This window comes from Mesoplodon bidens, assembly GCF_964165515.1.
Source record: "Mesoplodon bidens genome assembly, chromosome: 15".
Classification (NCBI taxonomy): Eukaryota; Metazoa; Chordata; class Mammalia; order Artiodactyla; family Ziphiidae; genus Mesoplodon; species Mesoplodon bidens.
The window spans coordinates 54927058-54943175 of NC_138171.1; the positions used below are offsets into that span (position 1 = coordinate 54927058).

Consider the following 16118-nt stretch of genomic DNA (forward strand, 5'->3'; position numbering starts at 1 on the left):
TTCTACAATGCTCACCATATAGGAGTTTTAATAAACATGTTTTACTTAATTTTGCACGGTGTACTTACAAGTATATAACTGAGTTACTATTTTCTAAGGAAAAAGAATTCTAGCCAAATTTAAGAATAAATCACCAAGAGGATTTTGTACGGGCAAGTGATTATCATGGGACAGAACCAACACTTGTCTTGCTTAGTTGTATGAATTGGAGGCTTCAGGTATTTCTGAATTGATGTTGGTGGTAGAACAGAAGACAAAATCTAATTATATTGTTTTGAAGGGTAAAAGAAGACTGAAAAAGGGAACACTAAGGGCAACGGAGTAAAGAAGAGCGTGAAAAACTGGTAGACAGTAATTTCTTTTCATCTCCATTTACAGTTAATGTGAAATTTGGGTTGCATTAGAGAAGCGTATAAGCACTTAAGCACTCTCATAGATGATAAAAAGTAGCAACCGAAGATTACAGACTTTTGGTTGTATTTTCAGGGGTCTAATTTGCCAATTATAAAATAAGGTTCTTCTTCAAGTAGTTTAAAATAATGAAATGCAAAGAGGCCAAAGATAAAATGGCGGTTTGTCCTGTAAGAGCCATGCTATCTGCACTGATTAAGCAAACTCCCGTCAACACTCGTGTCTGAAGCAAAAGCAGAGTTAACACAGTATGCACATAAATCTAAACCTCTGATACTACCGAGCGCAAAGAGCATTCTGATCAGGAATTTTTATATTATGATTATTTTCCACTTAGGAAAAGGAGAGACAACATTAATTTTAAAAAAACTGCGCAAATCAGTGTTTGAAAGTTAGGCCTTAGACTACCTAGGAAATACTGCCTTTCATCCAATATCAGAAAGTCTACTGCATCCTTTGAAGTCCACTGGGGTGAGGGGTGTGGAGGAAGACGCAGGTGATAACAAACTGGAATTCTAAACCACTGTCCCTTGCTGGTAGGGGGGTCACGGTCAAGAATGCAGCACTTACCCCCTATTACGAAGTAAAGAGCAAAAACGAAGTCAAAACTAAAAATGCTAGCAGTTCAGGCTAATGCACTGCAGGTTTCCTGCATTAATCTGCACCATGAGGTCAGGAAGACAATGTTTTCAACACTCAGCCCTTGGAAATTTACAGGTACTTTGATAACTCTGTGGTTGGCTGCTGCTTCTGTTTCCATGGAAACAGGCTGCTAAAAATGGGGCATGTTTCTTTAAACTGATCATACCTTCACACAAATTCCCCTCTCCTTTTTGTCAAAAGTTGGAATGAATTAGGTATGCTTCTCATGGTATGACAACGTGATGTCAAGCCAGGGGACCTGGTACAGAATGGCAGGGACAACGTTAGCCTGTGGCAGACATACAGAAAGATATTATACATACCTATGTGCATCTAAAAAAATCTCACTTGGTTAAAAAGCAGTGGAAATAAATTACACAGTGGAATAAATGGAAGTATAACACAAATAATAGGCACTGCAAAAGTAAAATCATCCACTTAATGCCTGATCACCAGCAATGTAAAGAGATTTAAAAAAAACCTGATTTCTTTTTTCAGACAATTAATTTTTAATCTGTAGGACCATGCTGGTTCTACACCTGAATGTCTAGATTTCTTAACCTTCCATGTTTCCAAAAGAAGATAATGTTTATTTTTCTTATTTGGGGGGTAATCAAAAAGTCTACGTTTCACTGCTGCATTAGAATTTCAGTGTGCAGCCATAGGCAGAGGTGCTGACAGCTTTTTTTTTTTTAAGTCTTTATTGGAGTATAATTGCTTTACAGTGTTGTGTTAGTTTCTGTTGTACAACAAAGTGAATCAGCTATATGCATACGTATATCCCCATATCCCCTCCCTCTTGTGTCTCCCTCCCACCCTCCCTATCCCACCCCTCTAGGTGGTCACAAAGCACCGAGCTGATCTCCCTGTGCTATGCAGCTGCTTCCCACTAGCTATCAGTTTTACATTTGGTAGTGTATATATGTCCATGCCACTCTCTCACTTCGTCCCAGCTTACCCTTCCCCACTGTGTCCTCAAGTCTGTTCTCTACATCTGTCTTTATTCCTGCCCTGCCACTAGGTTCATCAGTACCATTTTTTTTAGATTCCATATATGTGCGTTGTGCTGACAGCTTAAAGCTCTTTCCTAATCCCTCTAAATTGGGAAAATGTACGTTGTTTAAAAGATTCTGAAATGCCTTAGTGTAAATTCCTAAGGCAGCTTCTCTGAATAAAAAGACAATTAACGATGAAACAGGAAAATAGTGGAATATTATTTACCTCCAGTTTTTCCCAGAATAGTAAGCACATGCTACTCTCTTGAGGTCATTTGATCCTGGCTCAGTATCTTGGTTTTTCTTCCCATTTTGTGGATTCAGGAATGGGACACACACACACACACACACACACACACACACACACACACACACAGAGTTGACTCTTGAACAACGCGGCTTTGAAATGCACAGGTCCACTTACATGTGGACTTTTTTTCAATAAATACAGTACCTGTATTTTCATTTTACACATTTTTAACTAAGCGGGGGAAAAGTTTGTGTTTGATTAGAGATCACGATATGTGGAGTCAAAAGAATTAGGGTCTGATTCTACCCAAACTGTTTTGGTTTCCTGCCCTTGGTTGAGTCATTTGTCAATTCCTTTGTTTCTGAGGCAGGGAGAGCAGTACTCAGATTTCTGACTGCGCATGGCAGGGGGGTGGGAGGCCGGCGCCCTTAACTCCCACGTTGTTCAATGTTATATATGTATACCTACACACACATGTGCCAATTTGCCCACAAAAACATAAGGAGAACAGAGAACTTGTGACACAACTTGTGTGCAATCCTAATGTCAGAGCAACTGTGCATGATGATGCAGATCAAAGGATGAGCTGCAGTTGTTCGGGCCAATGGGGTGGGGATGGGTGGGCAGGGAGAGGCGTTCTGGGAGAGAACAGCTGCGGAGGGAGAGAGAAGTAGCACAGAGGCAGGGCCTCACTTGCTGAAGGCGGCCAGAGTGTAGGCGGAGATCAGCTGGGCAGCTCTCTCTCTGCTTGAGTAGATTCCTGTTGAGATTCTATTTGAGGAAGGGGACCTGGATAAGGGTGGGGCTGTGGTGAAACAGTGCTGTTGAGAAATGAAATATTTCTGAGGTAGAATTGACAGATTCGATAACCAGATTTGGTGACAGGCTATGAGGAGAAGGTCAAGGAAGGTGTCAGGGATCACTCCCATTTTGGGTTCCTGCCGTGAGCTAATGGGGGGACAGAGGTGCCACTGACCGAGAGACAGGAAACCCTGGAGGAATGTGTTTCATGGGAAGAAGTAAGGGGCCTACTGGAGCCGTCAGGGATGTAGATGACCGTGCAGGTCTGAAGCACAAGAGAGACACCTGGCGCTCAGTCCGTGATCCTCACTCATTTGGACCAAAGCACACAGAGGTTTCTTCTGCTATCTCTTTTGTGTGTGTGTGTATTTTAACTTCTATATTATCATTCAGTTTCCCACTTTGCAGGCTGTGAGCTCCTTGAATGCCATTGCTTATAGAGGTTTACAACCTCTAGAATGATGCTGTGGAGAAGCACTCAAATTTCTGCCAAATAAAATGATTTCCAATAAAAAGTTAAATTATACAATTTCATCTCAAAGGCAGCATATACCCATTTTTAAAAGACACTGAATTACATCTGGGAAAAAGAATCTTCTACTTTTTCCTTCATACCTGTATGTTATTTGAATTTATTTTAAGGACCGTATCTTACACTTCAAATTTATCTTTAAAAAAACCATTAATTTAGCAATACCTCACTTGTACAACACTTTTAATTATGTAGAACACTGGCAGAAAACAAAGAAAGAAGAAATTCCCAAAGAAATAAAAATAGATGCTGCAAAGTTCACGTGCTTTACTTATAGAAGAAGGCTCGGTAGCATTCTCTATTTTAACTGCTTATTTGTCTGCTTCTCCCAGTATGACTCAATAAATTTTAGTTGAATCAACAACAGAATCAGGATTCCACTATTACATTTTGTTTATTTGTTGCTTACTTGGAAGATTAGAAGCAGCAGGCCAGAAAAGGGAAAAGCAGCCGAACGTGGCAGATGACAAAAATCAAATAATAAACAATGATTCTAGAAATCTAGTAATGATCTAGGGATCATTCTGTGCATGGGCAAATGGTTTTATACACCTCAACAATGACTTAAGGCACCAATGCATTACGTTTTGGGTTAGCCATTAATTTATAATTGAATTTTAAATAATATCTGAAGGTAACAGTTCAAACTATATTGTTTAAGAAGGCAGAGAGGGGTATAATATTCTTCAAATACTTATTGCATAATAGTAATGTGTCTTTGAGATGCAGGACACTGGGAGTGAGGTATAAAAATCATCCAAACAATGACAGTATCTCCAAGAAATATTATGATCTAATAGTGAAGACAGTACAGACACATACCACAGTAGCAAAAGGTGACATGCCATAAAAAGATGCAGAGCAAGTTACTGGGAGTATATGATAGAGAAGAAATTATTTTTGGCTGATAGGATCAGGTGACTTTCTTTAGGAAATGGCACAGGGATTGGGTTTTAAGAGACTCTGGACCTGCAAAGCTGGGGTGAGCAGCTTTCCAAGAGAACGTCCAGCAGTGATGGAAATGTTTTATAATCTGCATGGTTCCATACAGAAGCCACTAACCAGGTGTGGCGTCTGAGTAACTGAAATGTGGAGAATGTGGCTGAGGAGGTAAATTTTTAAAAATTTTACTTCATTTTTAATGATTTTAAATGTAAATCTGAACAGCCATATGAGGCTAATGGACAGTGCAGGTAGAGTATGTATGAGATAATTTGTCACTTAGAAAAGTTTTGGTGCTTTAATAAAGGTATTTATTTATAGTCTATTTTCCCTAGGTTGAACTGCTCAGAACGTCTCAGACAAATGTGCATTTTTCCCACACACACATCTCCTACAGCCATGTCCCAGCGCACCCCATTAATCCACACCGCTGTCTGTGATGCAGTCTGCCACAAACTTCCACATGCTTTGTCGCAACTGTTACTAGCCAGTCTATGACAGAATTGGGAATGTGGTTCCCCAAAGCAGTAGCTCTTTTCCCCACCAGCCACAGCTGAGCCACACAATAAAAGGAGCCCAGATCCCCGAGTCATTTCTTAGAGGACGGCTGACTAGGATAGCTGCCCAACCCACCTGGGACTATGTTTTGAGCGAGAAATGTGCTTTGATTGGTTAAAACACTGAGTTTGGGGGCTGTCTGTCAGAGCAGGTAATTTAGTCAAAGTAATTAATACACAAGCCAGTTTTCTTTCTCTGGTGTTTCATTTTCACCATTAGAGAGCTCTGTATATTGAACATCAATTTTTCCTCTTTACATTGATTTGCTACCATTTTGTCTTTGATAAATATGGGATATAACTAGCTGGTAGCACTGGCATTATGACTCATTATCTCAAAAACGCTTCATATTAAACCACTTATCTGAATTAAACATCTCAATTTATTTGATTTTTCCCTCAAGTTTCATGATTATTAATTTGTTAAGTTGTCAAGTCAGTGATGTGTAATATCCTTTAGTTGTTAGAACCAGAAATTAAATTTAAATCTCATCTGTGATGAGCGCTATTAAAAAATGTTCTAAACCTTTTGTGGATAAGTCAAAAGGTGAGATTCCCTACTGCTGCTTTGACAAAAGAAACTAGTCTAAGGAAAATGTCCTATTTTGAAGTTGATCAGAATTCATGACATTTATTATTTCTCACCTGAAGCAGAAAATAATTAAATTCTCCAACTATATATGTAGGTTGGTATTTATCAAAAAGTTTATATAAGCATTAACAAAACTGTGAGGAGATATGCTTTATTATCCAAAGAATTCTCTGGTATGTGGTGACAACTATTCACAGGTGGTTGACACTTGGAATATTTTTCCCTTAAATTTTCAACAGGTATTACTAAATTTTCTTGTTAAGGTGTCACATAAATTTTGAAACCTATGATTATCTGCTTACAAAATCTGTTTTTCCCCCTAATAATAATTTCAGCTAATTAGCACTGTCAACAATAACAGGCATTCTAAAATGTCCCCAAATAAGCAAGAACTACAGCAACTACTTGAGAAGCAGAGACCTCCCACCCCTCGCAGCAGACACCATCACAAACGCCAGAGACCCGGCCGTGTCACTACGGTTAGAATGGAATGGACCAAAATCTATCCTTCCTTCATGACCTGAAAACTTTTGATTCAGACACTGCCACAAATGAGTGGAACACCAAATATTCTTCATGTGAAAGATAGTATTTTAAATTAGTATCCCTTCACATGAGGCATAAACCATAGACATGACTAAATAGTCAGAAATTTGTCTTTTGACAAGACAGCATAGGATCTAATTAGGCTCTGGGGCATCTTAGTGTTTGAACATTGCTGCCGTATCAATAAGCTTTCACAGATTAATAAAACTGGCATATGACCCAGGACCTAGCAGCAGAAGAAGCTCAGCAGTGGCCTGTCCCGAGTCTGATAAGGTCACTGCTGGTGCTCATCTGCAGGCAGTGCCTGTGACACACAGAATTCCAGGAGTTCAACCCTGCAAAGGAAGGTAGTCATTTTCAGAGGACACCAAGGAGAAAAAGTAGCTTTCTGCAAAATTTCTCCTATTTTTTTCTGTTCTAATTAAATTCAGATTTAATCCTCTTTCGGTGTCACTACCTTTGAGGTAACAGATCACCTTTGAAATCTTCCCCCCCCAGCCCTATCGCTAGCAAAAAATAAGTAGAAATACAGTCTGTTGAGATAGAAAGCGAAGCCTAGTTCAGTGCAACTGTGGTGAGGTAGATGAATTTTATCATCCAGTCATTTCTGTGGAGTGTTTAAAAATATCAAAGTTCTCTCCCTGTACACCTCTTTATACTGATGAATTTACATGACAGTAAGATATATAAATACTTCTCTACTTTGTCAATATACACAAGATTTTAAAAATTAAATTTTAAATGGAAAAAGTAACAAAGGGTTAAAAAAATAAGAAGAGGGATGGCAAACTGGCATGAAACTTGGTATCTCATAAAGACACTATGAAGTAGGTATTGTTTATCTTCATTGTACAAAGGAGGAAATTAAGGCTCAGAGCAGTGAACTTGTCTAGGGTCACAGAGCTAGAAAATGGGATTTGATCCCAAGTATATCTCACTTCAGAGTCCATGCTCTTGCTCTGTGACATTATACTACAGCACATGTATAAATTCAAAGCATGGTCACAACTGTTAGGGAAAGAATCGATACATTATGTAATCATCTCAAGGCAGTTTTGCTGTTCCTGTTGATAATTCTCCTACCCTGTTTTTATATTTTTAATTCTTGCTCTCTACACGCCTTATCATACTGTTGTTGTAACATCTTTTTATTTCTCCAATTGCATTCTCCTCCACTTTTCCCAGTTTTTCAAGTAGCGTAAAAATTGTTAAAAATTTATGATGTTAATAGGAGCTTAACACTAGAACTTCACTTCAATGATACACAGATAATCCCCCTTTTAAGTTAATGATTAAAAAAAATTAAGTTCTCCTCAGTGAGTCTCTAGAACGTGCCCTAGAAGCTCTACCGGTGTTGATTTTACTGGAGTCTACAAGAAGATCTGCAGTGCACGAGCGGGGGCAACCCCGCCGTCTGGTTCCTGGCAGCAGCTATTGATACTTCATTGTGTGTCCTTTGTTTCCATCTACATGTTTTTTTCAACCAGTACCCAAAAGAAGTTCATCTCCAATAAGAAAACAACTATCGTTCCTTCTTATTGTTCAAATATGCAACAATCCGTCACCACATTCTCTTTTTCTAAATGTATGAAAAAGAAAAGAAGGAGTATCATTTTGGAAGAAGCTCAAACTGCTGCTTGGGCAGATAACTATATTTACTGTCTGGGTCTCCAGAAGATGAGGAAGAGCCAGTGGAGAGGTGAGGGGGCAGCTGATGGTTATTGTGGGGGTGTTTTCCCCCCAAAGAACACTAGAAAATCAAATTTCAAATTAAACAAGCATCGAGAGGGGTGACTTTCATATCTCAAATTCAGAAAAAACTTATTCTCTGAAGATTCTGAATTTCTTACTCCGTGGTCCCTGGTCTCCAGCTGCTGTAGTAAAGCACACTGGGCACTGGTCTTGCCACACTTCAGTGTACCAGGACACAGGACAGCAGTGCCCAGAACTTTGGACATTTTCTTAAATCAGTCAGGGAGGTACCTGCATGGTGGCCACTAACAATCACTGACAGCATTCTTAAGCTTACTCTTTGCTTTGTTAAAAAAACCACAAACCTACGCAATGTGCCTAAAAAACAAAACAAAGTGATGGTGCAATGTGCATTATAACCAATTGAACCAATCATTTAAAGATACAATTAAGAAAGAGCTAGCTACCTTCCTGCTTTTAAACAATAAAAAGCATAAACATGTTAATTGGAAAAAGAAATCATTTCCCTGGAACTACGTGTTCGTCAATGTACAAGAAGCAGGGTTCTGCATAACACTGAAAAGGAAATGGCCTCTCCTAAAGTGAGGTGGGGGGAAGCAAAAAAATTAGAGGACATGAGAAAATCGACAAAACGAACCTGGCAGGATTTCACCGAAATGAGGACTGGCCTCGTAAGTGCCCTTACTCTATCAATTACTGCTACCCCCCTGGAGTCCTGTCAGTTAATGAATCTTCAGAAAGAGCCACCAAGAACAGCATTAAGCTTTCATTTCAAAGAACTTAGAGCGCATAAGGTAAGGCAGTGGACGGAGAGCAGACACACGGCATGGGAAGCAGACACACGCTCAGCCTGGCTGACGAGAGTATGAATTTGGCAGCTCTGCCCCTGTCCACAGACAGACTGACCTTCCTTGAGACTTTTCTGGTTGCTCCCTTCAAGGCATTCCTTTTCTTTTAGTGGCTCGAAATCGCCAGCAGCTAAAATCTCCGGGAAGCCCTGTTGCTGCTTCTTGGAGCTATCGATCATGGTGAGAGGCTTCTGGAGACAGACAGCATCAAGCAAGAGAAAAGCTCAATCTGCCAAACAGCAGAGGCCAGCGCCCGGGATCCTCTGGTCCCTGGGTCCTGGGTGGCTCCTCACAATACCCCGATCACTGGGCAATTATGCCTTTAAGCAGCTGAGGGAGCCGTTACCCTTTAGTTGCCAGCTGGACCTGCAAATCGACTCCTGCTGCTGGAAGCCCGAAACTCTCTCCCACGTTGGGAGGCAGAGGCACGGAAGCACGATGATGCTGAAATCCCACCCCTTTTCCCAGCCAGCCCAGCTTCCCCCGCACTGGGGACTTCAATCTGCAGTTTGATGGTCCGCGTCATCTGACAAACACTGACTCAAGCAGTTAAAAATAAATCCTCTAGTTGTTAAAAGACAAGACTTTGCTGATACCTAAGAAGACAAATTGCTGCCTGTGGTCTCTCTCCGGCTTTCTATAAACACAGCCACAGGCTGTGGAAATACTTTCTATCAGCCAGCCAAGCACATCCATTACTCATTAAGTTCTCCAGCTAAACAAACGGCGGTCTAAAGCACCCGAAGGAAGAGGGTCTTATCTCAGCAGAGGCACCACACTGAATAAACATGTTACTAGCATATCTGGATAAAAACAGAAGCATGTCACCACCACACTGCTTTCGTGGTGTGCTTTTTGCCGTTCCCGGCTCTCCCAGGCACAGCCGGTTCTCTCTGTCACAGGGAATGCCCATAACTGCAGCTTTCAGCCTTCGCCAATGCAGACCCGGGCGGCAGTTTTCTTTTGTGCCACTAGTCGGCTGAGAGAGTTAACATCGCCATGACTGTGCTAAGGAAGAAAATCTCCTCCCCTGTATTAAAGGCAGATACTGAGAGCTTCTAGTTCATAACAGGTTCCACCAGCAAGCAGCCAAGTTTAATTTCACGTGAGCTATCAACGGGCACTGCTTCCCCAGGTCACTGGCTGCCCACTAGGCACAGGGACGCTGCCTGAAGGAAATCTGCAGGTAAGGCAACTCCAGGCAAAGTGGAAATGCCTGCTTTCATACACACCAAACATCTATCTATAGCTGTAGCCAAAAGAATCTGATTTTCATGGTTTGAAGTATGCTCCTTTGCAAAGAGGTCCCATAAAACCCATCAGAGGTTGTAAGAGCAGGAGACTGAATCCTCCCCTCCATGAGAGATCTGCTTTTGCTTTGTTCACTTTTAAAATAATCAACATCTAACAGAGTGCCTGGAATATTAGGGAGTTCTCAACAAATACCTGTTGCATGACTAAGTGAATGAATGAAAGCAGAAGATAATACTCAGAGCTCTTCTGATAATACCCAGAGTTCTAAAGAAGTCCTAGGTCAGTGACCAAGAGTCACTAATTTTTATTTTTATTTTTATTTTTATTTTTTTTTACAGCTTACCCTTCCCCCTCCCCATATCCTCAAGTCCATTCTCAAGTAGGTCTGTGTCTTTATTCCCGTTTTGCCCCTAGGTTCTTCATGACTTTTTTTTTTTTTTTTAATTCCGTATATAGGTGTTAGCATACAAAGAGTCACTAATTTTTAGATGAACAGCTATGTGTTCTTTAAAGGAAGCACATTTTCTCTTTAAAAGAAAATACACACATACACTTTGAATGTGCATGTGACATGATCCTTTTGCGGGATAAAGAAAGGTTTATATTTTTCCAGCCAGAAAAATCAATATTCTCTTCAACATATAACAGAGATGGGGACTGGATGAAGATTCTTTCCTTTGTCCCTGGTTCCAAGGCTGGTGTGCACTAAATCTGTGCTGTTCTAGAAAGATAGTTATCTATCCTCTTCCTCCAGCGTCTCTCAAGAATGGGATTACACAACACATGACATGCTTCTTGTCAACTGAAATTCCTTCTGAGGCAATTTAAGTCCATCGTTGGTAGTCTAAACCCCTGCAGGAACACACTGCGACGACCTTAACACACTTCTCAAAAAATGCCCTCAAATGCTCTGCTACTATTTCTGATCCTAAGGCCTCCATTCTTCTAAATTAACTGTTCCTACACCTTTAAAGGAGTAAGAAAAAACCCCATCATTTTCTGCGGACATTCTTTGGGTTGGTCTGCAGAAAGTTTTGCGAAGTTTATCTCATTTAACCCCTAATAGCCCTTTGTAATCACTATGATTATTTGTACATTCTAGATATTTTACAGACCAAGACCAAAGTCACAGAGCTTGTAAGCAGCAGATCTGGAATTCAACCAACATCTTAGTTCTCCAAAGCCCACGTCTTTTTTCTATGGCATTGCAATGCCTGCTGTCTTCTAAAACACGCTCCATCTCCACGCTTTAGTTTGATCTTGGGACAGGTTTAAGAGCAGAGACCATTACTTTCATTGCCTTCAGGTAATTCTACTCCTGGTGAGGGAGAAAGAAGGCAACATAATCATACTAGAGTGCTTTTATGAAAGCAATTTAACTTTTCCTGAAATAATAACAACAGCAGCCAACTTTGTTCAGTGCTCTAAACAAAGTTGTAGTGCACAACACCATCTAAGTGCTCTTCATATATTATCTCATTTATTCTGTTGACAGACCTGTGAGTTCAGTGTTGTTATCCTAATTTACAGATGAGAAAACTGAGGCACAGGAAAATCAAATATTTTGTCAGAGATCAAATATCTCATAAGTGGTGGCCAGGATTCCAAACAGGCAGCTTGTTTCCAGAGCCTACATTTTTAATTGCTTTGCAAAAAGAACAACAAAAACAATAAACCCCAACATTCTCCTTTTCAGGATGTTGTTTATAAAATTGTACCCAATTTTTTGGCCACAAGTTTAGAAACCTAAGTAGATACAGAGCTACACCACCCATTTAAAAATTCTTTATTGGGGTTTCCCTGGTGGCGCAGTGGTTGAGAGTCCGCCTGCGGATGCAGGGGATATGGGTTCGTGCCCCGGTCTGGGAGGGTCCCACATGCCACGGAGCGGCTGGGCCCATGAGCCATGGCCGCAGAGCCTGCGCATCCGGAGCCTGTGCTCCGCAATGGGAGAGGCCACAACAGTGAGAGGCCCACGTACCGCAAAAAAAAAAAAAAAAAAAATCTTTATTGGCCGTGTGTGTGTGTGTGTGTGTGTGTGTTTAGTATGTTAAAAAGTAATACAATTCTCTTTTAAGGATCCTCTGTAGTCTTATTATTTTTGTTTCTGATAAATATAAAAGATCTCAATAAGGAAATATTTTCTGGCTGTAGATTTATGTTAAAAGTGTTGCCTTTGTAGTTTTGAAAGGGAATAATAATTTCTCTAGTGGTGAATATGCCTAAAAGAACATTTATTTTGCTATTTTAAAAATTCTGAAATAATTTCAAATTCAAAAAGCCTTTTTCCCCTGAACCATCTGCGAGAAGGCTCTGACACGATACCTCTCTACCCTAAGTGCTCTGGTTTATAGTTCCTACAAACAAGGCTATTCTCCCACATAACCGCAATATGACCATCAATATCATGAAATTAACACTGATATATCACTGCCACCTAATCCACAGACTCCATTCAAGTTCTACCAGTTGTCCCGACAACATCCTTTATAGCAGAAGGACCCAAACCAGAATCACATATGGCACTGAGTTTTCAAGTCTCTTTAGTTTTCTTCCATCTTGAACAGTTAGTTCCTCAGTCTTTCTTGATATTTCTTTCCTTGACTTTTGAAGATTAGAGGCTGGTTACTCGGTAGAATTATTCTCAGTTTGAGTTTGTTTGATGTGTCTTCATGATTACATACCAGTCGTGGCAGGAATATTTTTGGCAGGAATACCACAGAAGCAATGTAATGTGTTCTTTGCATCCCATCAGGTGGTGCACAAATTCAATTTGTCTCATAGCTGATGATGTTTATTTTAATTTATTAAAATGGTATTGACCAGGTTTCTTCACTGCAAAGTTAATTTTTCTCCTTGTAATTAATTATTTCATGGGGCTGAGTTATTTATTACTAGAATGACTCCAAATGATGATTTTGAAAATTCTATCATTCCTTCTACATTTATTAGTGGCACATCCTACTGTAAGAAAAAATTCTCTTTATTCAGTTTATGTTATCTATTTATATCAGCATGGACTCAGCGACTCCTACTTCTTTCAATGGGTTATAACATGTTCCTATCATTATTTATTTTGATGCTCAAAAATAATTCAAATAATTCCAGATTTGGCCAGTGGGAATGCCTTTGAGCTGGCTTCAGCATCTTATTGTTCTGAGCACTTTGAGCACTTTCTTACTTTTTGGCATAAGATGTTCCAGGCTCACCTTTTACTTTTCCTGCTCTGTTGAGAAACCAAGCTAGGTGTGCTCAATGCTATTTGGGTGTCACTGTTCCCAGGCCCTTTCTGTAGTCAGAGGTAGGAAATATGTGTGAGTTTATGTCTCTGTGTGTGTAAACACAAACATATTTACATCTCTATTAACAGATGTAAATACAGACCTATATTTAAGTACGTACATCTGTATTTATGTATATTGAAAACCATGCGTTCACCCCAATGCCTCCAATTCCAGTCCAACCCCACAGAGTCATTCTCAGTTTCTTTCTTTTCTATATTTGTAAACTCCTCCTCCTATAGTGAGAATCTTGTCCCATGGTCTCTGCCACCCCACTCATGGATACCCCGTTCACCCCATTACTGTCACTGCTGTGGCCAAACCCAAGGCAGATGTCTGCTCACCCACTGGCTCTGAAGCGTGGTATTGGACTGCTGCCCCCACTCCCACGGGGCAGCTGCCTTGCTCAGCCCCACATAATGTCTCTTGGATTGAAGTAGGGCTGGAGGGAGGAAGGAGACCTGCCTTCTCTCCTGGTAGGAGAAGCCCACAGTTATCATGTGAACTGCTTTCCGGTAGGTCTGCCCTTGTTCCTTATGTGCTACATCATCTTCAGGGGCACTTGGCTCTATTGTCACGAGTGGCATTTAACTTCAAATGATAGGTGATTAAATTCACTTTGGCTATGATAAATATGCTTCCACAGTGTTTGTGTCTACACTCAAAAGAGCTGTTTTAGTATGAAAGAGAGTACCATAAATCAAGTCAATTTTCCCACTACCCCAAGCATAGATATTTAATAAGCGTGAGAAAAACTGTATGGCTTGGAGACGAGGAACAATCCAAGAAAGGCCTCAGGGAATCAGAACAGAAACAAACATGGCTCAAGGGACCTACACAAAAACCTGGCAGAGTCAATATACGTTTACAAAACTGCTGACAAGAAAGACTATCATTGTGATGATGCTGTCCTTCAACAAGGAAAAACCTGAGGATGTTACCAGCTGGGCGATGTTCCGCCGACGTAAAAATATTCAAAAGTAATGAATAAAATAAAAGTAATGAATAAAATAATTAGCAACAGAATGCAAAGAGACTGCTAAATACTAAGTACTGGTTGTACTTCTCCTGCAGCATTCTGGACCTCGGGATTGAGGAAGGTGCCCTTTTCTTTTTGCCTTCCACCTCTGGGTGCTTTGGAACAGGTCCTCAGGTACCATTCACTGAAGAAAATGCCGGCACTTTGGGGCTTCCTTCACACAGTCTGAGCACGGTATTACAGCATTTATGGAGTCATAGTCAGTCAGATTGGATGCATTTAGGGAGAAAAATTTCAGTCCAGGTTACACCTAAATTTTTTTCCTAAGGGTGTCATATTTTCAGTAAAATACATATTTGATCTTTAATTTTCTCCTTTTTAACATTACAAATGCCACTATAAAATATATCTTTAGACAATTACTAAATGGTATGGTAAATTCCATTAATTTCATAATTATTAAGTCCAATTTGATAATACTGATAATTAAAAAAATTTTTGTAAACAAGGACAAGTACAGAGTGCTATCTGTGAAATCAGACAGCATATCTTAAAAGTCCTTCATTTTTACCACTGTTTAAATACATGGATATTGAATAATACTGCAGATATAAAGAGATTATGGAAGCAACTGTTTCATGAGGAGGGATACATTTTTCTAACACTTCTAAGATAAGATTTTGAAAGAATATCAATGATTTGAGCAACTAAGTATTGTAGCATAACTGAACACTACGACAGGGCCAAACAGCCTGATAGTTTCGTTTGTAATCTGTGCTTATCATAATCTTTCATCCTAGAATGCAGCCATGACCAGCACGGAGGCACTTCCCTCCTGTGTTTGCCTTATCCTCTCTGAAGATGTGAACGGCAACCCTGGCAAGGTTTTTCAGGACTGAATTTGGACCATTAACACTTTGCTGATTAACCTCTGCTTACACTGAGGGGAGAGAACTTCCTTTGGGGCGGGGCAACCAGTGGGGGAGGCAGAGGACATGTTTCCTAGCTCCTCCTCAGGCGGGTCCTCACGTGACAGTGGCACCACTCAATCGCAGCATTCTGACAGCATCTCAGTTACTGGTGCCCTTTGTCTTCTCCCACCACCCCAGATCTTTAGTACGGATAATCAAGAGACGAGAGGATATACTTTATCAGCTTTGAGAAAGTCATCCAAATCCTTTCTCTACTTCTAAGCCTGAGAGTTACTTATAAATGTATAAATACAGACAACTGGCTGGAAGATTTACAACCAAGAGCTTTCCTTCGATTATATTTCTTCAAAGCAGACTTCCTTGAATTCTGAGTTATGGACTATAAGGGAGAATGAAATGACTACAGCTTTGAGGGTTTAGCACAGATGGGAGGAGTGACAAGTTAAGAGGATCGAGTCCTAGCGAAGACTGGAAGGCACATCATCCAGTTACGACCAGTTTGATGCTGAGGTCAGTGCCTGTAACAAGGAAACTGACTACCATGGTGTTTCTCGACCTTTTTTACATCATAGCTCCTGACCCTTTTTAATATAATTTTTTAAGTCACTTTCCATGAAATTTTAGTATCACAGATGTACTGTATGTATTTATGTACTCTATGTATATCTGTACATTATACATTAAAAAGATTTCTTTGCCTATACCCCAAGAGCCAATTTTCATTCCTGTTGAGAATGCTTAATTTACAAGAGGGAAAGCCAGTATTTCCTATTTTATTGAGGAACAAATTAATAAGATAATAAGAATGAACTGTATGTAGGAAACCCTCAATGAGAATATAAC

The 16118-nt window shown here is 40.1% G+C and overlaps 1 protein-coding gene across 10 annotated transcripts in view; it reads right to left on the bottom strand.

Moving 5' to 3' along the window:
- Positions 1-16118, bottom strand: part of MRTFB (myocardin related transcription factor B) — a 209386-nt gene that overhangs the window by 67628 nt on the left and 125640 nt on the right. Inside the window, exon 1 of one of the 10 annotated variants that reach the window (XM_081257992.1) lies at positions 8888-9252. The exons of the other annotated variants lie outside the window; for them this stretch is intronic. Coding sequence (XP_081114118.1) covers positions 8888-9008 — 121 coding nt within the window. The 5' untranslated portion in view covers positions 9009-9252. Of the gene's footprint in view, positions 1-8887; positions 9253-16118 lie in introns of those variants that run through there. 10 annotated transcript variants of the gene reach the window in all.